Below are 27113 nucleotides of genomic sequence, written 5' to 3'. Positions count from 1 at the left end.
TGACCCCCAGAGACGTTTATTGGGGTGCACAATATACCAACCACAGTTATAAGTCACCATGTGGTGCTGGGAATTGAACCTGGGTCCTCTGAAAGAATAGTAAATGCTCTTAACCACTGAGTCATCTCTGCAGTCCCCTCCCCTTTCCCTCCCTCCCTCCCTCCCTCCTTTCCTCCCTTCCTTCCTTCCCTCTCCTCCTCCCTTCCTTTCTTTCTTCCCTCCTTCACCTCTTTTTTTTTAGACAGGCTCTCTCTTCACAGCCCTGGCTGGCTTCAAACTTGCTAAATAGACCAAGAGGCCTCAAACTCATACAGATCTTCTTGCTTTAGCCTCCTTAGGATTGGGATTAAAGGCATGTGCCACCATGTGGCCCTGTCCCCCCAAGACTGGAATAATTCTTCCTTCACAGTAATAAAACACATAGCTTTTAATTGCTTTAATTATGTATTTAAAATTTTGAGGCAGGATCTCATAGCTAAAAGCTGGCCTAGAACTTGCTATCTAGTTAAGGATGACTTTGAACTTTTGATCTTCCTTCAGCTCATAAGTGCTAATATTACGGTTCTAGGACATCCAGGGCTACACCGAGAAACCCTGTCTCCAAACCAAGCCAAACCAAACCAAACAACAGCAGCAACAACAACAAAACAAATGAAAGTCGTGTGCTTGTGTTACGCCCTTTGTGGAGGAGGCATCTGTGGCGGGAGCAGAACTCAGGGCCTGTCTACAAGAGCAGCAAGTTCTCTTAACTGCTGATCCAGGTCTCCAGTCCCTATAATACTTACTTTATTTATAAAGTATTAAATTTATTAACCAATATATCTGGTAAAATTTTTTTCTTTAGCAAAAAGAGTCACACATGGCAAATGTTTAAGAAGCCTTGACGAAGAGCTCAAGGTCAGCCTGGGCCGCAAAGCTAGATTCCAGCTTAAAATAAACTCCCAACTTGATCTCAGTTGCAAAGAAACAGACCTCAGAGTTGGACGTGGTGGGTCTGTGCGGTCCAGACCAGCCTGGTCTACCTAGGGAGTTCCAGGCCAGCCTGGTCTACCTAGGGAGTTCCAGGCCGGCCTGGTCTACCTAGGGAGTTCCAGGCTGGCCAGGATTATGTAGAGAGATGCTTGCTGTCTCAAACAACAAGTCCAGAGAGGCAGGCCTCACCTTTGACCCCTTCACTTGGAACTCATGCTGCCTCCTACCTCTTGGCTTTTATTGATTTTCCCTTGTCAGGACATGTGAAGCCGAGAGCTTTGCTGGCCCCAGGTCCCCAAGGAGCGGCAATGTCCAACTCTAGGGGGCAGCCCTGGTCCTGTCCTAGTCTCTAGAGATTCTGGCTTTCAGCCCTCCAGGAGACAGACCCCCGAGCAGTACAGAAAGTCCTCTGGTCTCCGGCAGAGGGCTCTGGGGGAAGGAGAGTTAGGGGCTTTTTTGGCTCCCGCTCTTCTTCGGTAGGGCAGGAGTTAATGATGAGTTGCAACATCTCTGGGTTGAGTCACCTCCCACGGCACTGTTCCCCACAGATGGTTTATAAAGAGGACCAGAGGCTGACAGAGGAGACCTTGGAGGTAAGAGTCCCCGGCCTAGGGCTGCTCCTCCAGGCTCCCAGAAGCCTCAGGTCAGAGGCCTCAGGCAACCGCTGGAGCTCTTGTCTGCTGGGACCATGGACTGGCAACAGTTGTGGCTGACCTTCTTACTTCCCATGACAGTCTCAGGCCGGGCTCTGGGGCCTGCAGAGAAGGAGGCCGTCTTGGTGAGTCCTCTGGATTGACAGGGATTACCATGCTATGGTCTTCTCTAGGTTTCCCTCTTGCCCTACAACCTACCCGCCTCTCCCTGTTTCCTCGGCACCCTGATCTACATTGTCCACCTCCTGCTCTCTTCCTTGTTCCATTGGAGGCCCCTCACTCACACATCAGTCCTTCTGCATCTGTCCCCTTCTCTCCTCGTGGGTCTGTTAGGTCGTTTGGATTGTTTGTTTAAGACAGGGTCCCCCGTGTAGCCCCGCCTGGTCTGGAACTCACTCTGAAGACCAGGCTGTCCTTGAACTCACAGAGATCTGCCTGCTTCCATTTCCTGAGTGCTGGGATTAAAGGTGTGCGCACACCAAGTTCTGCTTCTGTTCCGTCACTCGGAAGCTGTACCCCGAGACTAAACCTCTTTCAACCTGTGTGCCATTGTAGGGTTACCTGTTGCAGTATGGGTATCTACAGAAGCCTCTGGAAGGACCTGATGACTTCAGGCTAGAAGATATCACAGATGCCCTAAGGTGAGGCTCTAAGGTCACAAGGTACATGCTTTCCTATCAGAGGTGTCAAGTTCTCCCCTCTCCCAGGCTCACCTCTGCCTGACCCTAATCTATAGCAGGGATCTGTCAAATGGGATGAGATGGAGAATTGGGATGAGGAGCCCACAGATCAGGTGTGGTGGCACACAGCTGTGATCTCAGTCCTGGGGAGGCAGAGACGAGTCGGGTGTGATAGTCCATGCCTTTAGTTCCAGATTCCTGGCACTCAGGAGGCAGAGGCAGGTGGATCTCTATGAGTGTGAAGCCAGCCTGGGCTACACAGAGAGTTCCAGGACAGCTAAAGCTATACAGTGAGACACTGCCTTAAAAAGGGAGAAGTGGAAACGATGAAATCCTGGAAGGATGGCTCAGCAGTTAAGAGTACTTGATGCTCTTACAGGGGACCATCACCAACATCAGGAAGCTCATGGCCTCCTGTGGCTCCAGCTCCGAATGATCTGATGCCTTCTTCTTTAGGCACCCAAACATATGTTAACAACATTTACTCGTATAGAAACACACACAAGAATGAAAATCTTTTTTTTTCCCCCAGAGACAGGGTCCCTCTGGGTAGCACTGACTGTCCTGGAAGTCAGTAGACCAAGCTGGCCTCAAACTCAGAGATTTGCTGGCCTCTGCCTCCTACCTCCTGAGTGCTGGGATTAAAGACATGCGCCACCACCGTTCAGTTAAGAACGAAAATTTTAGCAAAAGAGCTGGAGGTTAGCTTGGACCACACGATGAGTATTTATCTTTATTTTTAATTTTTATTATTACTTTTTGATCCTGGTCTCACACTGTAGCTTAGATTAGCTTGGAACTCCTTGCAATCCTCCTGCCTCAGCCTCTACCATGCTATTGTGTTAGAGGTGTGAACCACCATGCTGAGCTGGAGTTCTTGTCATTACACTTTTAGATTATTTTTGATGATTTCATACACACACGCACACACACACACACACACACACACACTCTTATGAATATGTGCGTGTGTGTGTGTCCGTGTATTTGTGTGCGTGCGTGCGTGCGTGCGCTCATGCGTGCGTGCGTGCGTGCGTGCGTGCGTGCGTGTGTGTGTGTGTGTGTGTGTGTGTGTCTGTGTGTGTGCATGCGTTGGTCATTTGCCCCATTGCTTTATCATCTCCCTTCCATTCCTCCTAAATCTCTTCCCCAAACAAGATCCTCTTCTATTTTCTCTATAATCCACTGACATTAATTAGGGCTGCTTGTTTTACAGTTTCTTATTACATTTATTTGTGTGTGTGGGGGGGGTGGGTGTGGGTGTGGGTGTGTGCACACATCCCGTGGTACATATTCAGAGATCCAGTTCTCTCCTCCCACCATGTGGGGCCTGGGGATTGAACTTACATACTCAGGCTTGGCAGCAAGTCCTTTAATCCACTGAGTCACCTCACTGGCCCATTTTGATGTAATTTTTTTTGGTTTATTAATATTTATTTTATGCACATATGTATGTGTGCCATGGACATGCTTAGTGCCCAAGCTGGTCAGAAGAGGGCATCAGACCCCCTGCCACTGGAGTGAAGGATGGTTGTTAACTACCATGTGGATGCTGGGAACTGAACCCAGGTCCTCTGTAAAAGCAACACATTCTCTTAACCGTTGGGCCATCTCTCCAGCTCCCACTTTTGATTTTTTGAGACAGGGTCTCGTGTAGCCCAGGCTGGTCCTGAACTTGCGATGTAGTGAGTGAGGTTCATCCTTACTCCTGCATCATCCTCAAAAGTGCTGGGATCACTGGATGAGCCACTATGCACACCTAGCCAGTCCTTGTCTCAAAAACAAAGCAAATGAGGCTGGAGAGATGATTCAGTGGTTACCATCACTGTCTGCTCTTGTAGAGGACCCAGGCTTGGTTCCAAGCACCCGCACGGCATCTCACAACTATCTATGACTCCAGTTCAAGGGGATCCAATGCTCTTTCCTGACCTCTGTAGGTGGGACACACATGTGGTATATTTACATACATGCAGAGGAAACACTGATACACATAAAATAAGAATAAATCTTATATTTTTGGTTGTGAGCCTAGCCTTTAATGGCTGAGCCATCTCTCCAGCCCAAAAATAAATCTTAAAAATAAAAACAAACCCAAACAGCTAGACACGTGGCTCACATCTTTAATTCCTGTGCTCAGGAGGCTAAGGAAGGAGGATTGCCATGAATTTAAGGCCAGCCTGGATTACAAAGTGAGTTTGAGGCCAGCCTAGGCTATAGAGTGAGTGAGACCTTGCCTGGAAAGACAAACAAAGAAAATGAGAAACAGGGCCAGTGGATCCTCCAAGGCCTGGAACACTCCTTTGGATGCTCTGTCCTTCACAGCTAAAACACTGACATTTGCAGCCCACAGGGGGCGCCGCATGCATAAAGCTACAGATTGACTCTCTATGATGTTCCCTTTTGTGGACACTTCATTATTTATTTATTTCTACTCTGTGTTCCTTTACATGTTGCTGTTTTTTGCCGCTGCATTCTTCTTCTTCTTTTTTTTTTTTTTTTTTTTTTTTTATGGTCCTACGACAGAAGACCCTATGACAGGCCATGGGTGGGCGAGGCTGCCCCAGTGCAGGCTGGGAGGAGAGCCCAGTGGGCTGAAGTGGGTAGGACCTCAGAGGGCAGGCAGCAGCTGTGCAGGGTGACTCTCCAGAGGGTGGCCAGGGGGTGAGCGGGGCTGCTCACCTGCTAGAGCAGAAAGCTAGAAAGTGAGGAAGCAGAGGGAGAGGAAGGCTTCAGGTCAGTCTTCCTCAAAAGATCCCGAAAATGGAGCAATGAAGTTGGAGTGCCGCCATGTCTGCAGACTAGAAGACAAAGCCCCAGTTGTGAGCACTAGAGACTGGAGTGTCCTTTCCAGCTTCAAAGACCTTGTGTCATTCTTTATCACTACTTCGGGCACCAGGAGGTCAAAGATGCATCCCCAATTTCCAGCCATTCCAGACGCACCTGCCCTTGTGCACCGGCCCCTCTCTCTTTCTAGAGCTTTCCAGGAAGCATCCGAGCTGCCCGTTTCAGGCCAGATGGATGATGACACAAGGGCCCGTATGAAGCAGCCCCGTTGTGGTCTGGAGGATCCCTTCAACCAGAAGACCCTTAAATACCTGCTTCTGGGTGAGGACTGAGCCTGGGAAGGGAGGGAGAGGGCTGCCTGGCCCTGAGTGTGAACCTGCGATGGAGGGCGGCGAGTGCCCTCACCCTGAGCGGCTCTCTTGGTTGTGTTTCTAACTTACTTCCTGGTCCCTTCACCAGGCCGCTGGAGAAAGAAGCATTTGACATACCGCATCTTGAACCTGCCCTCCACCCTCTCATCCTCCAGAGCCCAGGCAGCCCTGCGTCAAGCCTTTAAGTACTGGAGCAGCGTGGCCCCCCTGACCTTCCGGGAGGTGAAGGCTGGCTGGGCTGATATCCGCCTCTCGTTCCACGGCCGCCAAAGCCCATACTGTTCCAACACCTTCGATGGGCCTGGTAGGCACTAGTTCTTGACTTGCAACAGACCTCAGCAATAAACTGTCTCCTTGAGCCAGTGACGCTGAGATCTTCAGGTTCAGGTTGTTGGTTCTGCCCAAAGATACCCTGTACTCTGACCTTCTACTATTTCCCAGAGAAGCTGTTTCTTGCCTAGCCAGGCCCTTAGTAGCTCTCCTCTTTCAGTCTTATGCCTGGCTTTCATTTCCTCTCTCAAACCTCACCCTGAGAGGGGACTGGGCCACAGAGGAGTGGCTGGGGAGGTGAAGATTTTGTTTTGGGTTTCCCTGAGTGATGACTAGGAAATCCGGAAGAAGCACCCGAGCTAGCTATGACGGTGTACCCTGCGTTTTGTGTAGCCCAGGCTGACATGAAACCCGTTACGCAGCTGAGGCTGATCTTGAACTTCTGATCCTCCTGTGTCCACCTTCCAAGTGCTGTGATTACCGGTGTGTTATCACATCTGAACGTAGCTTGAGTACATAGTCGGCGAACGATGCTCTGTCGGCTCTAACCTTACTGTCTACCTTTGCCTTTGCCCAGGAAAGGTCCTGGCCCATGCAGATATCCCAGAGCTCGGCAGTGTACACTTCGATAAAGATGAATTCTGGACTGAGGGGACCTACCAAGGAGTGAACCTGCGCATCATCGCAGCCCATGAAGTGGGCCATGCCTTGGGCCTTGGGCACTCCCGATACACTCAGGCGCTTATGGCTCCTGTCTATGCTGGCTACCAACCCTACTTCAGGCTGCACCCAGATGATGTGGCAGGGATCCAGGCTCTCTATGGTGAGCATGAGAGTCAGTCTGACTAATATCTCTCTAGGCTCAAGGAGACAAGAGTTGCTTTCATGGAGTAAAATGGCTTTTTTTTTTTTTCCTCTTCCTCTGCCCAGTTCTTCAAGCTATTCATCTTCAAAAACTGTCTCTATTTTTGACTCTTTTATGTCTAATCTCCCTTCCTGGACTTTCTTCCCTCACACCCTACCTAATTCTTTTGTTGTTATGGTTGCCTGTTGCTTTGAGACAGGGTCTTTATTATGCTGCTCTAGCTGTCCTGGAACTTGCTATGTAGTCCAGGCTGTATTCAAACTCATGGAGACCCTTCTGTCTCTACATCCCTAGTGCTGGGATTAAGGGTGTCTGGCATCCCCATTCTTGAAGATGCAGAACATACATTCCAGGAAACTTCCTTCTCTCTGGTGCTTCTCAAAACAAAACTGTATCTCCTGTATTTTGTGGACCACAAAGGGAAACTCCTTAGAATTGCCTTTTCCATCTCCATGGGGCCATTGAGCAGAACTTACAGCAGACAGGTGGAGAAGCTGAGTGCATTGCCTTACTTCACTTTGCAGGCAAGAAGAGCCCAGAGACAGAGGATGAGGAGGAAGAGATTTCCACCATGTCACCAGTGACCACAAAACCCAGTCCCATGCCAAACCCCTGCAACAGTGAACTGGATGCCATGATGCTGGGTGAGGCCCTTCCCAAGCAGGCTGCTGACAGGCAATGGGGGCAGTCTATTGACTCCAAGGCCTGGACAGATGGGGATGATGTGGGACCAAAGCAGGAGCAAAGGCTGGTGACCAGGGAAGATGTGTAGCATGGTTAGGGAATGCTCAGAGTCAAATTAAAAGAGGGCTGGGTAGCTGGGCAGTGGTGGTCCACGCCCTTAATCTCAGTGCTTAGGAGGCAGAGGCAGGTGAATTTCTGTGAGTTTAAGGTCAGCCAGGACTATTATACAGAGAAACTCTGTCTCAAAAAAACAAAAAACAAAAAACAAAAAACAAAAAAAAAAAAAGTGGAAACATAGCAAGATGGAATTGGCTGCAATGTCTATTAGAGAGGATTTTATTTGTACCTGGTTTTAAGATTTTAAAGCTACCTGGGATGGGGCACTAGCTCTCCAAAGAGGAACAGCTGACTACCTGGAGGGCTGTGAGGAAGGGAGAGGCTCAGCACTGTGTCTTCCTTCTCTGCCTTTTTTGAAGTTGAGTGAATTTTTGAAGGGCCCATTAGTGGCCAGTGCGGAAACCACCTGAGACACTCATTATCTTTTAAGCTTGTTAAAATGCTTCTGCTCGCAGGACCCCGTGGGAAGACCTATGCTTTCAAGGGGGACTACGTGTGGACTGTAACAGATTCAGGTCCGGGCCCCTTGTTCCGAGTGTCTGCTCTTTGGGAGGGGCTCCCTGGAAACCTAGATGCTGCCGTCTACTCTCCTAGAACAGGATGGACCCATTTCTTCAAGGGTAAGGGGGTCCTTAGGTCTCGCTTAAGGTCATTAAAAAGCTGAAGATGGGAGGAAGCATCGAGAGGCTTCTGAGAGGGTGAGAGAGGGACCAAAAGCTCCCGTCGGACGACAGAGGCAACTTGTTCTCCCTTTAACCGTCCTCAGGAAACAAGGTGTGGCGCTATGTGGGTTTCAAGATGTCTCCTGGCTTTCCCATGAAACTCAACAGAGTAGAACCCAACCTGGATGCAGCGCTCTACTGGCCTATCAATAAGAAGGTGTTCCTGTTTAAGGTATAACCAAGCCAGCCAATGGGGCAAAGTCTCACCCTTACAGGGGCACCATCTGCAGTTTGGATCAGCCTCTGAGGTCCCCACGCTATCTCATCCTCTTCTTCTCACCCACTCCAAATCAGGGCTCAGGATACTGGCAATGGGATGAGCTGGCCAGCACCGACTTCAGCCGCTACCCCAAACCCATCAAGGAATTGTTTACTGGAGTGCCAGACCAACCCTCGGCAGCGATGAGTTGGCAAGACGGCCAAGTCTACTTCTTCAAGGGCAAAGACCACTGGCGTCTTAACCAGCAGCTTCGAGTGGCAAAGGGTTATCCCAGAAATACCACACACTGGATGCACTGCCGTCCTCAGACTCCAGACGCTAACTCGTTCACTGGGGACACTACTCCCCCCACCACAGACACGATCTCGGACACCACTCCCTCAACCGTGGACTCAATCTTGGACATGGCTCCCTCAACTACAGACTCTGCCACCCTTTCATCCCCTGCTAATGTCACCCCGCTAGGGGCCTAAGAACTAATCAGTGTTATCTGATCACTAGGATGGTGCAGACGTCACAGCATTGGCACTAGCCATTGGTCTCATGCCCCTAAACATTCCAATTCTGGACACCATTTTCCTGTGCTCCTAGAAGGTGCCCCCTTAATTCTGAATTAGTCCCACATTCCCATTTCTCCTTGTCACAAAGCTCTTTCAAGTGTGCCACCTATTCTCTGGTGAAGGGAAATTGTCAATCAGGCTTTTTTTGTTTGTTTGTTTTTTGACAAGGTCTCTCTCTACATAGCACTGGCTATGGCTATCCTGAAATACTCTATGTAGACCAGGCTGGCCTCGGACTCACAGAGATCCACCTGCCTCTGCCTCCTGAGTGCCTGGCTAGCATTTTATTTTTATTTTTGTGTGCATTCCTGTTTTGCTGCACGTGTGCCCATGTGAGGGTGTCAGATCCTCGGGAACTGGAGTTCCAGATGGGTGTGAGCTGCCATGTGGGTGCTGGGAACTGAACCCAGGTCCTTTGGAAGAGCAGTCGGTGCTCTTCACCGCTGAGCCGTCTCTCCAGCCCCTGTGTTCTGTGTTTTTTTTTTTTTTTTTTTTTTTAAGGCACTGTGACCATGCCTGGCTGTCAGCTGGGTCCTGAGCTGACAGGAGGCGGTGGCTGGGCCACTGGCCGCCTGGGTTCTGTTCTTCCCAGGCAAACTGAAGAAAGAACACAGCAGGTAAACTGAGCAAGGGCTTCGGAGTCCCTGAGCCGCTGGACGGCGGCTTCCAGCAGGTTAATTACCCTTGTAAAGCCTTGGATTCTCCATTAACAAAATAAGGTTATTATCAACGTTACAGGGTTGCTAGGTTATGTGAAATACTATATGTGACGTGTCTGACAGAGTCTGACACATTTGTATTTAATAAAGGCTAACTTCCTGTATATTCATATACATATATATGTATCATACGTATATACGCATCCCATACACAGTGTGTATGATAAAGGTGCCACAGCAGATCTTTGGGGGACAGACTCCCTTTGTTTTGTGGTGCAAAGAAAGTGAAAAGCAACAGTTGAGGTTCGACTCCCCGGTTGAATTTTCAGCGCCATTTTATTCCCGTGCGCCCTTGTTCTTCCTCCCTCTCATCACAGAGTTGCTGCTCGGGAAGGGGAGGGGTAGTCTTCCTTCATACTGTCCGGGAGGCCAGGAGGCCGACGTGCTCAGGAGAGTCGGAGGAGGGAGAGTTAGCAGGGGTTGGTGGCTGGACCCAAACTCTGGCTGGGGAGGAAACTGGCATCACCTACACCGAGAGTCAGAGAAGGCACTTGACTGCCGCGCAGACCCAAAGCCCGGGTCCCTCTGAGCAAGGAGGCAAGCGTCAGCCATGTGAGCCAAGGCTCTCTTGGAGCAAGGGGCCAGCTTTTGGAGAGAGGGGAGTTGAGGCAGACTCTGGGGTCCTCCCTCATTGAAGAGAGAGGAGAAAGCACCATGGAGGATTGTGCTCCCCACTGAGGTAGAGGGGACTCCAGACTATGGGGTCCATGGAGAAAGGCCGAGCAGAAGCCCAGTTACCCCTAATAAGGAGCCTGGGGGCTGGGGATCTTGGAGTACTTCTGTGCCATTCTCCCTACCAAAAAAACTTATCAAATGCCTTCGGGAGCTCCCCAATTTTCTATAGGTCCTATAAAAAAAAAGCCCCGTATTTTACCACAGTAAGGCACACTGAGACATGTTAATGGATATTTGGGAATGGACTATAATTCAGTGGTAGAATGCTTGCCTGCTATGGGCAACATTCTGGGTTCCATCTCAGCATTACAGGAACTTACAGGAAAAAAAAAAACTGTTTTGGGTAAACCACCTGGGTTTGGAGTCAGCGTCCCTAGGAACCAGGGCGTCTCTACTACTGGACAGAGAGGTAGGTGCCTGTGCTTTCACTCTCCCGCATCTGTAAGAATTCTCTCTGCCTGTCTCTAAAAGGGTTGATCTGAGCACGGAGCCCATCCCCAATCCAAGAGGTAGGGAAATTGGTGTGGGTCCCGTGGGCTCAGGCCCCATCCACTTAGCAGTCTCCGGCCCTCACTAGGGTTGTCAGTATCTCTGGAAGTTTAGGCTCAGGTCTGGGCAGAGTGAGAAGGTGTGGCCAGGAGGCGGGTGGAACTGCAGTCAGAATCCAGGTCCAGGGTAGTGTGGGGGGCTGTGGCCTGGGTGCTCGGCTCCAGCTGGCACTCACGCAGACTCTGGAGATAACTCTGAGTGGACACAGGGCAGAGAGGGGAGAAGGGGGTTCTGAGTCGGAGCCCTCAGCTCCTCCTGGCCATCACTGCTCACCCTCTGACCCATCCTCCCCAGGGTGCCCCACCCTCCCACTCACTGGAGCCAGCCTGTCACCAGGGTTCTGGATATTGGGGGGAAGCCGACTCCGATAGCTGCCATGGCACAGTCCCACTCCAGACGGGTTCCGATGCCGCTTAGCCTCTTGCTGATGGATCCGGAGGAGCTGGAGATGCCTTCGCTGGTGGCTCAAGATCACTGTTGGGGAGCAGGCAATACAGAGTCAAGGGGAGCTTTTTAAGGTCCTGAATACCAACTCCAAACAGAATCAAATTCCATAGAAACCCACTTGGCCTTCCTGTTGTGGACTTCTCAAGCCCCAACTTCCCTTCAGTTATTAGATTTCTTCTGTATTTTCCTCCTCTGGGATTCCTCCACCCTCTCGTAACAATCCTAAAAAACTCTGCCCTGTATCCCTTGGCATTTTTTTCTTCCTATTCTTTCCAGACTTCCTCTGGTTATTCCAGCTTTAACTCTGCTTCAGGGCCGCTCTGTTTGACATGGGAGTCCTCCCCAGTCCTCATCTCTCAATCTTCTCCCCTCCCCTCCAGTGTAGGAATCTGGGACAGTAGTAGGGGCAGGATGGCGGCTTTTGTACCTCAGCAGTCACTCACCATTGGTGTGGCTTCCACGTTCCTCAGTCATGAGTCTCCACTGGGCCAGTGTCCCAAGAGCCCCCAAGATCGGCCAGGTCCCCAGTAAGACCCAGCTATACCAGCAAAGAGGCAGCAACTCCGGGAGGGCCTGCAGGCGTTCGCCCAGCCGAGTGCCCAGGGTCAGCCCTTCCAAGAAGTAGTCAGCACAGGCCACCAGCACCGCAGCACCTAGCAGGGCTGTGCCTAGGACCGTGAACGGACGGGGCCACCGGAGCGTGAGCAGGGCTCCCAGCAGCGCCAGCCCCATCAGTCCACCGACTGGCACCCAGGCCGAATGTGGCTGGTAGATGGGTTCAGTGCCCAGTAAGGTTCCAGCGCCCAGGGTTAGACCTAGCAGGAGACCGGTCAGAAAGAGCCCAACGCTTCGGACTAGCATGGTGACCAGGCCGCAGAGGAGTCCGATGCCCAGCGAGATGCCTGCGCTCACCTCCAGGCTCAACTGTGTCTCCAGCACCCTCTCCTTGTGGCACAGTAGGAAGATCACCAGAGCTCCTGACAGCAGACCGGAGAGAAACATCACTGCCTTGAAGCAGCGGTAGCCTGGGAAGGGAGGCAGGAGGCACTGAGAGGCAGAAAGGGATGGCTCTGGTGTATTGGGAAAGGAACAGCTAACCAAAGGAGTAGAAGCCAAGAGGAGTATACCACGGGGACCTCCAGGCAAGGGGAAGAAAAGGATAAGCCCAGTAATAGACAAAGACAAAGGCTGGGCGGTGTGTCAGCACTCGGGAGGCAGAGCCAGGAGGATCTCTGTGAGTTCGTGGCCAGCCTGGGCTACAGAGCGACATCCAGGACAGGCACCAAAACTTGAAAAAAAAAAAAAGAACATTCAGAAACTCCCGAAGGGGTTGGTGGAGAAACCAGGAGGTAGAGTGAATGCATTGTGGACAACGTCTAGCTCCTCCTCCAGGAACGGTACATAGGAAATCACCACAGATTGGTTTGTGATTCTGAGGAAAGTTGAAATCTCCGGTGGGGAGGATATCTGGGAATGGAACTTTGAGGTAGGAGACAAATAAAGACAGATAACAGAGCCAGAGGTGAAAGCCAGAGGGCACGAGCAAGCAAAAGGACAGGAAGCCCGCAGAGGCCATATGGAAAACCCCGAGGGCAGGCATCTCCTGACAGGAGGTGAAGTATACCGGAACAAGGAAGAAGTTGGAATCACTCTTGAGGACAGCAGTCTCAGGTGGCTGCCCCCCCACGCCCCCAGACCCTCCAGGCCCCGCCCCCAGGCCCCGCCCTCACCGAAGCAGCAGCAGAGAGCACAGACTAAGGCAGGGGCCAACTCAAGGCTGTCCTGGGGTTCCAAGACACATCTCAGGTCTGGAGGCTCTGGGAGTTGTTGGTTAAAGGGCCTCGGGTCAGATGTTAGAGTCAGGGGCAGCAAGGCTTTCTCCATGGTAGCCGGGGAGATGGTCACAGAGTGGGAGGCTGGAGTCAGCGTCTCTCATCCACCCATCACTATCTGTCCGGGGTTGGTAAACCTGGAAGAGAACAGAGCAGAAACCATGAGGATCTTGAGGATTCCGTCGTCCCTCCATTTCTTTTGAAAAAAAAAAAAAAGACCTGTTCCAACTAAAAAGCAACTCCCCCTCATCTGCAGTTGGGACTCAGTACCACCCCCCTCACCCCTCCACCCCCGCCGAATCGGACAGGGCAGTGTAATGAAATGGGGGAGGAAGGAAGAGGAGGCAATGAGTCATCTTAGGGTCTCAGGACTACTGCTCACCACCCTCCAGGGCCGAGGAGAGCAAAGGGGGTCAAATTGCTTAGATCAGCTTCATCCCAGCCCAGGGGATTGGACACAGGGGTGGTCATCGGCAGGCCCCCCGGCCCCTCTTCCCGCCAGTGCTTGTTGCTCCCTAAACTGCAAGTCGGAGCCCAAACCCTGTGAGCTAAATGCAACCCCCAAGGAAGAAAGGGAACAGACTTTTAAAAGAGTTTTTGGATAAGGAATTAAGAGTTATCCAATCACCCTGTCAAGATTTGAAGTCTTGGCTTCATGCCGAGATGGAGTTGCTGGGGAAAGCCTGTATTCACAGCCCGTCCAAATCCCATGGCCCTACATGGAGTGAGCAGGCTTGCCTTGCCTACAGACATCTCACATCCTGGATTCCACTTGCTACTCGCCTGAGACAGGCATGGGAATTGTTCCACCCACCCTCTCATCCTGGCATGCCTGGGCTGCCAATGGGATTTGAATTCTGATCCCGAAGGATTGCCGAGGGGCTGGCATTGGGAAACTGTGATAGGGTGATGCGGATGCACGTTCCTTTTGCGGTCTTTTGGACACTGAGGTCTTCGGCTAAGGGACTGGAGAACTCCCGGGGCTCTTCTCTATCGCTTCAGAGTCTGGGACCCTAAACAAGGAGAGGTTAGGGAGGGTGTTAACTACTCACCACCCTCCGGGGCTGAGGAGAGAGCAAAGGGGTGCAATTGCTTGGACCTCCAGCTTCACCCCAGCCCAGAGCTCCTAGGCGTAGGGGTGGCCGTTGGCCGCAGGCAACCCCTCCAGGCCCTCCGTGCTCGCTGCTTCCTAAACTCCTGCAAGTCCGAGCCCAAACCCTGTGAGCTAAATGCAACTAGCTTGGGGGTAGGGGTGTGTGTGGAGGAAGGAGACAGGGTGTGTGTATGGGGGGGGGGGATGACATCACGGGGCGGGCCCCCTCGATCTTTACCCCTGTGTGTGGGGGGAACCCAGGCTACCTACTTCTCTAATGCAGGATCAGGGACCCCCCCAATCATACTAATGAAGAATTTTGGGACGCCCATCAAGACTAAGATGCAAAGTGTCTGAATGCTGAGCAGATGAATCGACCACTTGACGTTTCCAAAGCCCCAGTGGGGTCCCCACGCACCCCCAGGTCCAGCTTGGTTTCTCCCACTTCCCAGAGAATTGGAGTATTGTCTTCTCTGGAGCACCGGGTGGTCGGGATCCGGGATGCGGGGCAGGGTTTTTACCCGTGCTGGTGGGGGTGCTCATGGTGGGGGGTGGGGGGAAGGAAACTTGCGGAGCAAGGAGGGCCTGGCAGGGACAATGACAGAACTGTAAGGCTTCGGGAGCGTGTCTAGAGGAGAGGAAGCCACACGGGTCTGCGGAGGGGTCGGGGCGCGCGCGCGCGGGCGGGCGTCGACCCCCCCGAGCTTGCTGTGTACATGAGATGCAAAGCAGCCGGCCGATGAGCGCGGGGTTCTGCAACCCTCGGCTGGGTTCGGAGCCCCGGGGAGCGGCGCTCGGGATCCCCGGGCCGCACTGCGTGGCCCGGCGCGCGAGCTGCATTCACCGGGGGCGGGACCAGGGGGTCTGGGAGCGGAGGGTCGTGTGCAGGCAGCCGGGGGGCTTGCTAAGTCCGGGGCGCGCGCGCGCACACACACACACACACACGCACACACGCACACGCACACACTCTTCCTCTCCGGCCGGACAGCCGAGAGGGCAGGGTCTGGGCCCTCGGCGTGCTCCGGCTGCCTGCAAGCCACAGGCGATGTGCGGATCGGCGGCGGCCCTTCCTCTTCCGTTCTCCGCGGGGACGGGGAGCGCGACCTGCGCGTGGCCCGCGGGGCGGCCGGGGCCGCTTTAAGGGGGCGTGGCCGGGGCGCCCTAGCACCGCCCCCTCGGCTCGACGCCCGCGCTGGCCGCGCCGGCTCGCGCCGCCGCCAACCGCTTCGCTCTTCCCTTCCCGTCTTTCTCCCCGCCCCCCGCTCCGCTCCGCTCCGCTCCCCTCCCCCCCCCGGTGACCCCGGAAGTGGAAGTAGGCCGCCGCGGCGGCGGGGACGGAAGGCGGAAGCGGAGCGTGAGCGGGAGGCGGAGCCGGGGGAGCTGCTCTCGTAGCTCCCCCTGGCCTCCGGCGCGGCTGCTGCTCGAGGGGGAGGAGTTACCGCCGCTGTTCGGTACGTCGTCCCCTGCCCCTGGTCCCCGGGCGGGCGGGCGGGCGGGGGGTTCCCGGGGCGGGGGGCGCCTTTTGCCGGGGCACCGCGTAAGCTCCGCCCTTAGCTTCCCCCCTGAAGCTGTGCGGTCCCCACCCTTTCCTGACAGATCGCGGCCTCTCTCTTTCAGGCAGTCTTTATTTCAAGAGTAATCCCCCCCTCCCCGACCACACCCTTTGCGGTGACCCCACCCCCCCACCCGTCTCCCAGATCCGAACAGAGTTGAGTTTCCTGGGGGGGGGGGGGGAGAAGAAGAAACAGCATGAAGACCTCGGGGGTCGGGGCTGCTTTCTGAGGTCGGGGTTGGTGCAAGCAGGGTTTGTGGTCAGTCTCATTCCGGTTTATTGTTAGGGTTAGCGAAATGTTCCCCACAGAGTTTGCGCCTCCGCGGTAGGAGGGGGTGGGGGCATTGTTTAACTTTCCCTCTCGGCTCTGTCCCCTGACCGTCCCCAACTTGATGCCTTTGTTGCAGGCAGTAGAACTTAACCATGATGGCTGTGACCTAAAGTCCGCAGGAAGCCCCGGGGTCATGGCCCAGAAGCACCCCGGAGAAGGAGGGTTGTGTGGAGCCCAGCACAGCTGTGGTGCCTCCCTCAGGACCTCAGGACCCTCTGTGGACCCTGAAAAACTTTCATTCTCAGGACTCAGGGACTCATCGGAGACGGCTCCTAATGGTACGCGCTGCCTCGCCGAGCACTCTGGTCCTAAGTACACACAGCCCCCGAACCCAGCCCACTGGTCGGATCCAAGCCATGGTCCTCCAAGGGGTCCGGGACCACCCAGGGAAGGAGGTGACCCTGACGAGAGTGACGCGTCTTCGGAAGAGTCCGGAGTGGACCAGGAGCTCTCAAGAGATAATGAGACTGGGTACCAGGAGGATGGGAGCCCTTCTTTTCTTTCCATTCCATCTGCGTGTAACTGCCGGGGAAGCCCTGGAGTCCCTGAAGGGGCTCACTCTGAGGAAGGAGATGGCCCTTCTAGCAACTTCTGCCACCATTGCACCTCTCCAGCCTTGGGGGAAGATGAAGAATTAGAAGAAGAATATGATGATGAGGAACCTCTTAAGTTTCCCAGTGATTTCTCACGTGTGTCCAGTGGGAAGAAACCCCCATCCCGGAGGCAGAGACACCGTTTTTTGACCAAGGAGGATACTCGGGATAGTGGACGCAGAGATCCCAGGTCTCCTGGTCGTCATCGGCTGGGCCGAAAACGAAATCAGGCGGATAAGCGCAGAGGCCTGGGACTGTGGGGAGTAGAGGAACTATGTCAGCTTGGACAGGCGGGCTTCTGGTGGCTGATTGAACTTCTGGTATTGGTGGGAGAGTATGTAGAAACTTGTGGCCATCTCATTTATGCATGCAGGCAGCTGAAAGGCAGTGATCTGGACCTTTTTCGAGTTTGGGTGGGAGTCTGGGCAGGGAGATTGGGGGGCTGGGCCCAGGTGATGGCCCAGTTTCTAAGCCAGAGCTTTTACTGTGCAGCGGGGCTATTCACCCGTTTTCTTAGGCTAGTGGGTGCTTTCCTACTCCTGGCTCTTGCCCTCTTTTTGGGTTGTCTACAGTTGGGCTGGCGGTTTTTGGTGGGCCTGGGTGACCGTTTAGGCTGGAGGGATAAGACCACTTGGATGTTCTCTTGGCTGGATTCTCCAGCCTTGCACCGTGGCTTGACTCTGTTTCGAGATAGCAGGGCATGGCAGCAGCTGGTAAGATTAGTTCAGTGGAACTGGCTGGAGTTGCCTTGGGTCAGGCAGAGGACTAATAAGCAAGGTAATGCAACTGCAGCTAGTGGGCGCTACTGCCAGCCAGAAGAGGAAGTGGCCCGCCTTTTGACCATGGCTGGGGTTCCTGAGGATGAACTCAACCCTTTTCATGTGCTGGGGGTTGAAGCTACAGCATCAGATATTGAACTGAAGAAGGCTTATAGGCAGCTAGCGGTGATGGTGAGTATCCTTTGCTGCTTCTCCTTCCTCTTTTGTATTTTCCGTTCCAGTTTTAGGGAGTGTAAAATTAAGGGAAGACTGAGCAGGAGGCCAACTTGGAGCTGAAGGATTGCATCCCTTTGTTTTGTTTCTGAGGCAGGGTTTCACTATGTAGACAGGCTAACCTAGAACTCATGATTCTCCTGCGTCCACCTCTGAGTGCTGTGATTTATAGGCACTTGTCACTATTCCTAGCTAAGGGACACATTCTCAGGAAAGAGTCATAAAGACTTTTCTCTGACTAGGGATCTAACTTTCTCTCTGTTTAGTGTTTTGTCATGAGTTTTTTTGGGGGGCAGGGGGGTGTCATATAACAGGCAGGGTTGAACTCACTCACTCTGCAGTAGCTAAATGAAATCCTTTTACTTAGGTTAGGGAGAGGCCCAGTCAGGCAGTACCTTAGTTGCTCTCATCTGAACAAAGGAATTTTTTCTTTTGTTGTTTGGGGTAAGGTATTGCTGTGTAGCTCCAGCTAACTTTGAATCTGTGATTCTCCTGCCTTTGCTTGTGAAGTGCTGGGATTATAAGTGTGCATTACCATGAATGGTAAAGGAGGAATTTAAAGAAAAAAGATTGTTTTTGTTTTTGTTTTTTTTAGAGACAGGGTTTGTGTAGCCTTGGCTGTCTTGGAACTCGCTCTGTAGACCTCAGGCTCACAGAGATCCACCTGCCTCTGCCTCCCGAGGGTTAAAGGCGTGCACCAATGCCTGGCAAGAAATTATCTTTTTGGATTTATTTTGTGTGTGTGAGGTTTGCCTCCATGTGTGCATGTATGCCATGTGCAGCTTGGTAACCGAGGAGATGAAGAGTGTGGGTCCCTGGAGCTTGAGTCAGTTATGGTTGTGAGCCATCATGTGGGAACTGGGACTGAACCGGGTCCTCTACAAGACCATCGAGTATTTTAGCCACTGAGACGTCTCTCCAGCCCCAACAGGAGATTTAAACATGGAGAAAACCAGCCTCCCCTAGAGAGGCAGGTGTAGACCTAGTGTGGGAGTGTTCAGGATGTCCACGTGAGTGGTTATTCCAGGACCAGGAAGAAGAAAACACCTTTTTCCCTGTGAGATTGAGGATGGAGTCCAGGGCCTGTGCATGCTAGGCAGGTGCTGTCCCACTGATGTGCACACATCCCTAACCTGAAAACAGGAATTTTAAGGCTCAGAATGTGAAAGGAAAGGAAAGAGAGCCATGTATGTCATGTATGTGCACGAAGATATGTTGCTTTTGTTCACTACGTAGGTGGGAGTTTCGATGTACTGTATACTTGAGAGAAATTAGGTTTTTTTTTTTTTTTTTGCAGTACTGAGGATCAAACCTAGAGTCTTGCTCCTCCTAGGCATGCACTCTACAACTGAGCTAAAGCCCTCAGCCCTGCTATTGCTATTTCTGTTTGCACAAGTAAAACTATAGTACGAATATAAGTAATGTGTGTAAAGGTGCACCTGGTTGAGGCTGCTTTGACTGAATATATGGGCCTGGATTAATAAAACATGACAATACACAAATTACCACAGTGGCACTATGACATAAAGTGGAATGGGTACCCAAGGTTTTCCTTGACAACTGAAAGTACAATGAGGCCCCAGACTGATAACTTAGCAAGGAACTTAATTTGGCGGAAAAGACATGTTCCTTATTGGATGACCTGGAATATTCTTAGAGTAGATAACAGTTACTTTGTTCCTCAGATTGTTACTAATAGTAGTAGAACTCCTTTGTTTCCCCCTCATGTCTTTTAGCAGACATGTTCTCTTGGAGAATATCATTCTTACAAACATTCTTGTTTTCCAACTTGTCTTGGAGTAGAGGTGTTCCCTCGTCCTTTATATACTCGGTTCTACCCCCAAAATCTCTCTTGTTCTGGGCTAGAATTCCTGTTGGCTTCTCTTATATAACCTAGGCCCCAGTGTGAACACCTTTAAAGGGCTGTTATATTAGCTTGAGACTGTGAAGTTTAAAAGCATTCTCTTTTATTTGGCATCAGTGATGAGACTCATCTCTGTGCTTTTGGGTGTGCAGATGGGAAAAATCAGGAAGCTGTAGGAGGACAGGCTATTATTTGTTGTGGAAAAAAGGCTGAAAAGGCATATAAAAAACTTCTGAGATCTTAATACACTTTCATTTCTGGAACAGAAAGGCAGACTAGTAGAAAGTTTCAGATGTGAGGGTCTCCTAGTTTTCTGTTGCTATGAAGAGACACCATGATCAAGGCAACTTATAAAAGGAAGCGTTTAATTGGGAGCTTGCTTATAGTTTCAGAGAATGAGTTCATGACCATCATGGCAAGAAGCATGGCAGCAGACATGGTGCTGGAGCAGTAGCTAAGAGCTTACATCTGATCTGAAAGGGAGAGGAAGAGAGGAGAGACTGGATTTGAATTTTAGGATCCTACTGCTTGGTTTATAGGAATGTGCTACCACTTGCAATTTTGCATAAAATTTTTTTTTGTTTGTTTTGTTTTTCTACACAGGGTTTCTCTGTTTAACAGCCTTGGCTGTCCTGGAGCTTGCTTTGTAGACCAGACTGACCTTGAACTCAGAGATCTGCCTGCCTCTGCCTTTCTTGTGCTGGGACTAAAGGTGTGCACCACCGTGCCCTGCCAAATAAGAAAATTTGAACTGGAAAAGAATGAGTTTGAAGTGCAACATATTGGAAACTTTTATATTAAGACTGCTAATAAAACTAAAATGCAAGGGCTTTCAGTGTCCGCTGCTGGGAAGATTCACATATCACTGTTTGTCTGGTTAGGAGTTTCCTGATACATGGGACTTTCAGAGCTAATCTGGGATAGTTCCAGACAAACTGGGATGGAAGATCATCCTAGAGCCAGATTCTGTGACACATACTTTATATGGAAACTTTGTCTGTGTTGTTCATGAATGTGGTCACATGTGGGGTGGGGTGGGGTCAGCGCACGCTGTCTCTTCATTGTTTTCTACTGCTTATACTAGACTAGCTGGCTTCTGAGGATTCTCTTGTCTCTACTTTCCATCTCCTCATAGGAATGTAGGGATGCTTAGGCTTATAGACACTTGATCTCTGTATAGTCCAGCTTTTATGTGAGTTCTGGGGATTTGAACTCAGGTCCTAATGCTTACACAGCAAGCACCTTTACCCACTAAGCCATCTTCATATATATATATGTATGAATATATTTATTTATTTTGGTTTTTTTGAGACAGGGTTTCTCCGTGTAGTTTTGGTGCCTGTCCTGGATCTCGCTCTGTAGACCAGGCTGGCCTTGAACTAACAGAGATCCACCTGGCTCTACCTTCCAAGTCCTGGAATTAAAGGTGTGTGCCACTGCCACCTGGCTCATAGATATTCTTATTTAATCCTCTTAAAAATCTATGACAAATAAAAATATTCAAGGCCATACATCTTAAAAGAAAAGCCTGAATTTAAACTCAGCTCTTTCCACAAGCTATAGTAATTGACCATGAAACTATATTGATTCTCTAAAAGGATAAGGAAAGAGGACTCTGATATAATAATATCCATGAGGGTCTAAGGAGATGGCTTAGTAGTTAGCAGCACAGGCTTGTAGTGGACTTAAGTTCAGTCCCCAGCATCCATGCTGGACAACTCATAGCTGCGTACAACTCCAACTCCAAGGGGATCTGCCACCTCTGGCTTTCAGAGGCACCTCACTTATGTACACACATCCACACATGGACACACATGTATATACACATAATTAAGAAAAAATAAAACCTAGCTGGGCACTCAGTGGTGGTGCATGACCTTAGTCCCAGCACTCTGAAGGCAGAGGCAGGCAGATCTCTGTGAGTTCAAGGCCAGCCTGGTCTAGAAATCAAGTTCCAGGACAGCCAGAGCTGTTACACAGAGAAACCCTGTCTGGGGGAGAAAACAAAAAAGTAAATCTTTAATAAAGAGAAGGGTCTGGAGAGATGGCTCAGAGGTTAAGAGTACTTGTTGCTCATGTGGCTTACAACTATCTGTAACTCCCATTCCTGGAGATGTGACACCCTCTTCATGGGTGCCCGGCATGCACATGGTGTGCATATGTACATATGGGTATGCTCTCACAGACACACACACACACACACACACACACACACACACACACACACACACACACGACCTGAGGTGGAGGAGGGTTGGAATTGATTTGTGATGAAATTTCTTTGTGTTTTGTGTAGGTTCATCCTGATAAAAATCATCATCCCAGGGCTGAGGAGGCCTTCAAAGTTTTGCGGGCAGCTTGGGACATTGTCAGCAACCCAGAGAGGCGGAAGGAGTATGAGATGTGAGTTTAAAATGGGACATCCTCAGTAAAAGGCCCTGGACTTGTGGGTGGAGACTCCAGGCAGAAAGGCGTCAGTTGTCATTCTAGCTGAGCCAGAAGCTAGAGCAGTGGCTCCCAACCGCATGTCGTGACCCATTCGGGGCCAGGTGACTTTCACATGGGTCGCACATCAGATGTCCTGCCTGTCAGATATTAATTGCAGTTATGAAGTCGCATCAAAAATAATGTTATGGTTGGGGGTCACCACACCATGAGGAAATGTATGAAAGGGTCATAGCATCAAGAAGGTTGAGAACCACTGCTGTAGAAGCATCCAGATCTGTCTCTTTTTTTCCTTAATACCCTGACCTAGAAAGCCTTTCTCCTTTTAGGAAACGAATGGCAGAGAATGAGCTGAGCCGGTCAGTGAATGAGTTTCTGTCGAAGCTACAAGATGACCTCAAGGAGGCAATGAATACTATGATGTGTAGCCGATGCCAAGGAAAGCATAGGTATGAAACAGGACCCAGGAGTATGACAGCTACAGCCAGAGAGTTGGTAACCAGAGACCTTCCTTTGAGTGTTGTTAACTGTGGAGTACAGACGATGAGGAAAAAGACCCCAAGTCGTCTACTTTTGCCCTCTTACTAAGAGACTGAGGATTTAGGGCTGGAGAGATGGCTCCATGGTCAAGAGCATTGCTGTTTTCCCAGAGGATCCAGTTTCTGCTACCGGCGCCTGCAGCAGATGCTTTACAACTGTCTGTAACTACAGCTCTGGCCAGACTGCTCTGGCTCTGAGGTCATCTGCAGGGATGCACACATATATATAACTTAAAAATTATAAAAGCTGTTTTGGAATTTACTCTGTAGACCAGGCTGGCCTCTGCCTCCCGACTGCTGGAATAAAGGTGTACGCCACCATTGCCAGGCTAAAATCTAATCTTTAAAATAAAAAGATTTGAGGGTCTCAACTGCTGATGCCAAAATACAGCTCTCATTAACCAGGTGTGATGACACATGCCTATAATGCCAGCATTCAGGAGGTAGAAGCAGGAGATCTGAGGTTCAAGACCATTCACAGCTATATATCAAGTTCAAGGCTAGGCTGGGCTATGTGAGATCCTGTCTCACCTTAAAGGCAATAAAAGTTAATTCTGTAGCCACATAGGAATGACCATGGCCTGGAACATAGATTCAGGTTATCTGCCAAACCATGTTCAAACATAGTAACAGTTTAGGAAGTTTTTATTTACTTATTTTTTAGATTTTAAAATTTATTTTATGTGTGTGTGCCTGTATATATGCATACTACTTGTGTGCCTGGTGCTGGAGAAAAGTCAGAAGTGGGCATCAAGGACTGGAGACTGGTGGTTAAGAACACTAGCTGTTCTTCCAGAAGACCCAAGTTCAATTCCCAGCAGTCACATGGTGGCTCACAACCATCTGTAACTCCAGTTCCATAGGATCTGATACCCAGTGCCTTTTCTGACCCCAAGGGCACCAGATATGCATGTGGTACACAGACATATAAACACTTATACACATAAAAGAAATAAAATTTAAAAACCAAAATAAAATGACACTGATTCTATCCATTAAAAAAAAAGGGGGGCATCAAATTCCCTAGAACTGGAGTTACAGATTGTTGTAAGCTGGGAATCAAACCCAGGTCCTCTGTAAGAGCAACAAGTGATCTTAACTGCTGAGCCATCTGTCCAGCTCCTGAAGTTATTTTTCTTAAATATTTTAAATTACATTTTTTACTTGTGTAAATTTGCTTGCTGCATGCATGTGTGTGTACCCAGAGGCGTGGAGGTGGAAGTCCTTTGACAACTTGGTGGAGTTCTCTCCTTCCACCATGTGAACCCTGGGGATGAAGACAGGTCCTCAGGCTTGGTGGCACATGTCTTTGTCCACTGAGCCATCGTACCAGTCCAAATTTTTATAGTTAAAGATTAAAACTTATAAATCAAGCACTTAAATTTTTTTCTTTTAGATTTATGTGTGTATGAGTGTTTTGATTGCATGTACATATATGTACCATGTGTGTCTGGTGCCTGTAGAGCTCAGAAAAGGGCATTGGATCTCCTGCAGCTGGAGTTCCTGATGGTTGTGAGCCACTGTGTGAGTGCTGGAAACTAAACCTGGGTCCTTGGCAAGAGCAACAGCACCCTTAACCCCTGAGGGAGCAACAGCACCCTTAACCCCTGAGGGAGCAACAACAGCACCCTTAACCCCTGAGCCTCTTTCCAACTCAGGATGTCTTCACTGCACTGGTGGGAGTCAGTGGGCCTCGGGTGAAGCTCATGACAGCCTTAGTTCTGAGCTGGAGGAAGCCAGTGGTCTGCTCGTCTATACCAAAGGATGTCCTAGTGGTCACAAGGCTGTGAGGGAACCCAAGTGGGCAGTGAGTGGCTACCGAAGGGGCTAAAGGTAGTCCGATATAATTGGGCTATGGACACGCAGTGTTCAAATCCCATAGTCATCATTAGTGCTAATCAACCACCTTTGTAAGATCTTTAACATAGTGTGGCTTTTTGGGGTGTGTGTATCATATAATTAGCAGTAGGAAAAAAAGAAAGGGTTCACAAGGCCTTACCTTTTTGAGGATTTATAGGCAGTTAATGGTTGTTGGAAGAGAGAAAATTTCTTTTTTTTCTTCTTTAAATTTTTTTCATTTTTTGAGACAAGGTTTCTCTGAGTAACAATCTTAGCTGTTCTGGAACTATATTTGTAGACTAGGCTGTCCTCGAGGAAAGAAAATTTCATAAGTTGTATAGACACTGGTAAGGTGCCCATGCTCTTGTAAGCAACACTAATGAAACTAATTAGGTCATTACAACCCCCTCCCCAAAACACACACAAAAGGGGGTGGGTGGATGGGGCCAGAACATGAAAATAGAACATTAGTTAGGAAGAGGAAGGGTATCAGTGGGAATAGGAGTAAGAAAGAGAGGATAATAGGAGGCGAATAGGATCAAATACACTGTATACATGTATGAAAATATAATCAAAGCCATTATTGTCTATAATTGTTTCTTTTTTTTTTTTTTTTTTTTTGGTTTTTCGAGACAGGGTTTCTTTGTGTAGCTTTGTGCCTTTCCTGGAACTCACTTGGTAGTCCAGGCTGGCCTCGAACTTACAGAGATCCGCCTCCCGAGTGCTGGGATTAAAGGCGTGCGCCACCACCGCCCCGCTTGTCTATAATTGTTATATGCTAATAAAAACAGAGAAAAAGAAAGAAAAATTAGTTTAAATATAGAAACGTGAAAGTAGAGTATGGAACTACACTCCTGTAATCCCAGCATTTAGGAGTCTAAGGTAGAAGCATTATATGCTTAAGTCTAGCCTGGGCTACATACCATGACCCAGCCTCAAACTAAAAGAAAGTTGAAGGCAGGGTATAGAAAAGCAGATATTATAGCTGAGTAAAGGTAACTTTTAGTGTTTGGCTATATTTGACAGTAATGACCATTTGAAAAGTATTAAGGAATTCTTGTTTTGGGTTGCAGGAGGTTTGAAATGGACCGGGAACCTAAGAGTGCCAGATACTGTGCTGAGTGTAACAGGCTGCATCCTGCTGAGGAGGGAGACTTTTGGGCAGAGTCGAGCATGTTAGGTCTCAAGATCACCTACTTTGCACTGATGGATGGAAAGGTCTATGACATCACAGGTACACTTCTGACCTCTAAGTACAAGATCATATTTCTTTATCTCATTTGCTGTGGATGGATGTTTTGGGTAATTATCTCTTTTCGCAGAGTGGGCTGGATGCCAGCGTGTGGGAATCTCTCCAGATACCCACAGAGTTCCTTACCACATCTCATTTGGTTCTCGGGTTCCTGGCACCAGTGGTCGGCAGAGGTAGGTGTCACTTCTCTCACTTAACCACTGTTTGATTTGTGAGTATGGTTTCAGATGCCCAGCTCTTGAGGAGGTTTGGGAACTGACCCACTGTGTGGTAATTTCAGTAGCTGACTGTAATGTCTCCTGCCTCATATTTTCTCTCCCTCAGGGCCACTCCAGAGGCCCCTCCTGCTGACCTGCAGGATTTCTTGAGCCGGATCTTTCAAGCACCCCCAGGGCAGATGTCCAATGGGAACTTCTTTGCAGCGCCTCACCCTGGCCCTGGAGCCACTCCGACCTCCAAGCCCAGCAGTACAGTACCCAAGGGAGAAGCCAAACCTAAACGGCGGAAGAAAGTGAGGCGGCCCTTCCAACGCTGACCCCCTTCTCTTCCTTCCTCACATCAATGTCAGGGAGTCCAAAGGGCTGTGTACAGCACAGGATGGAATTTGATTTGTTTATTTTTAAATACTTTAAAAAGGGAAAAATTTAAATTGTTCACTCAGTACTTAGAGGAAGTCCATGACCTAACCCCCCCTTCCCCAACACCTAGGAACTGAATCTTGTCTTCTGACAATACCAAAGAAATAGGAGGTGGCTAGAGCAACGAGCTTAGGGTCTGGACCTAGTCCAGTCAGTCTGTTCCTAAGGTGTGGGAACTGGGGATTTCTCTGGGGTCTGTATGCCTTTATCTTATCATTTGCTCTCAGAGCAAGTGAAACACACCCCATTTTAAATGAGTGTATCTTATTTCTTAACCCCCTTTACCCTGATGTACTAGCTAAAAGAATAAGCATGTAGCCCTAATTTTGGAGATACAGAATTCAGAGTGGAAACTGAATTTTTCCTCTGACTTTTCACTTTATGGGAAACCACCTAACTTCAGGCTTGTTGCAAGGATGGCCAAAATTAATTAATTTTTAAAAAGCAGGCTTATGCCCTGTGCCCTTGGGTGAGGGGGAAGTACAGAGGGGTTCCCAGAGGCCCCCTTGTGAGCCAAGGGTTTGTATTTTTTTAAGTTTGTTCATATTTGTATGTACATATCTATTTAAAGCCAGGGGATTATCTTTCTATAAATATATAACTGGCAACTTATATCTTCCTTCTTTTCTTTGCCCATGTAGCTGTGAGTCCTTTTCTGTTTTCTTTTGGAGACAGTTTTGCTATGTAGCCCAGGCTGGCCTCCAGCTTGCAGTGATTCTTCTGCTTCTGCCTCCTGAGGGCTGGCCTGCGCCACCACACCCAGCTCAGGAGCACTTTTTTCTTTTTTGAGGATTCTTTCCTTGCTGTTTAGCTGAGAGTGAAGGGTACCCCGTATTGGATCAAAGGAGTAGTGAT

General features: G+C 49.9%; 3 protein-coding genes across 3 annotated transcripts; 2 read left to right on the top strand and 1 right to left on the bottom strand.

Annotated features, from left to right (window-relative positions):
* The first annotated feature begins 1522 nt into the window (after window positions 1-1522).
* Mmp19 (matrix metallopeptidase 19) lies at window positions 1523-9037 on the top strand. Its single transcript, XM_028855514.2, has 9 exons — window positions 1523-1750; window positions 2181-2266; window positions 5280-5410; window positions 5549-5764; window positions 6308-6553; window positions 7120-7239; window positions 7852-8016; window positions 8163-8290; window positions 8413-9037. Exons 1-9 carry the CDS (start codon window positions 1661-1663, stop codon window positions 8809-8811), a joined length of 1581 nt encoding a protein of 526 aa, XP_028711347.1. The 5' UTR covers window positions 1523-1660; the 3' UTR covers window positions 8812-9037.
* Window positions 9038-9373: 336 nt separating this feature from the next.
* Window positions 9374-15343, bottom strand: LOC114681804 (transmembrane protein 198-like). The gene is made up of 5 exons (XM_037196659.1): window positions 14173-15343; window positions 13019-13257; window positions 11732-12313; window positions 11158-11315; window positions 9374-11035 (listed from the first exon to the last, which is right to left on the bottom strand). Exons 2-5 carry the CDS (start codon window positions 13170-13172, stop codon window positions 10898-10900), a joined length of 1032 nt encoding a protein of 343 aa, XP_037052554.1. The 5' UTR covers window positions 13173-13257; window positions 14173-15343; the 3' UTR covers window positions 9374-10897.
* A 193-nt stretch (window positions 15344-15536) lies between these two features.
* On the top strand, window positions 15537-26870 carry Dnajc14 (DnaJ heat shock protein family (Hsp40) member C14). Its single transcript, XM_028855431.2, has 7 exons — window positions 15537-15664; window positions 16173-17639; window positions 21842-21948; window positions 22320-22439; window positions 25442-25602; window positions 25691-25793; window positions 25945-26870. Exons 2-7 carry the CDS (start codon window positions 16230-16232, stop codon window positions 26153-26155), a joined length of 2112 nt encoding a protein of 703 aa, XP_028711264.1. The 5' UTR covers window positions 15537-15664; window positions 16173-16229; the 3' UTR covers window positions 26156-26870.
* The last annotated feature ends 243 nt before the right edge of the window (window positions 26871-27113 follow it).

Source organism: Peromyscus leucopus, chromosome 18 (assembly GCF_004664715.2).
Source record: "Peromyscus leucopus breed LL Stock chromosome 18, UCI_PerLeu_2.1, whole genome shotgun sequence".
NCBI classification, from domain to species: Eukaryota; Metazoa; Chordata; class Mammalia; order Rodentia; family Cricetidae; genus Peromyscus; species Peromyscus leucopus.
Note: the sequence above shows the minus strand (reverse complement) of the source record. Positions and strands in the feature narration are given on the sequence as shown.

Coding starts and splice junctions, on each gene's coding strand:
- Dnajc14 (XM_028855431.2), top strand. CDS start 16,230: ATGGCCCAGAAGCACCCCGGAGAAGGAGGGTTGTGTGGAGCCCAGCAC. Junction 17,640..21,841: donor ATAGGCAGCTAGCGGTGATG/GTGAGTATCCTT, acceptor TGTTTTGTGTAG/GTTCATCCTGATAAAAATCA. Junction 21,949..22,319: donor AGGCGGAAGGAGTATGAGAT/GTGAGTTTAAAA, acceptor TTCTCCTTTTAG/GAAACGAATGGCAGAGAATG.
- Mmp19 (XM_028855514.2), top strand. CDS start 1,661: ATGGACTGGCAACAGTTGTGGCTGACCTTCTTACTTCCCATGACAGTC. Junction 6,554..7,119: donor AGGGATCCAGGCTCTCTATG/GTGAGCATGAGA, acceptor TTCACTTTGCAG/GCAAGAAGAGCCCAGAGACA. Junction 8,291..8,412: donor AGAAGGTGTTCCTGTTTAAG/GTATAACCAAGC, acceptor ACTCCAAATCAG/GGCTCAGGATACTGGCAATG.
- LOC114681804 (XM_037196659.1), bottom strand. CDS start 13,172: ATGGAGAAAGCCTTGCTGCCCCTGACTCTAACATCTGACCCGAGGCCC. Junction 12,314..13,018: donor TGCTCTCTGCTGCTGCTTCG/GTGAGGGCGGGG, acceptor CTCCCTTCCCAG/GCTACCGCTGCTTCAAGGCA. Junction 11,316..11,731: donor ACGTGGAAGCCACACCAATG/GTGAGTGACTGC, acceptor GCTCCCCAACAG/TGATCTTGAGCCACCAGCGA.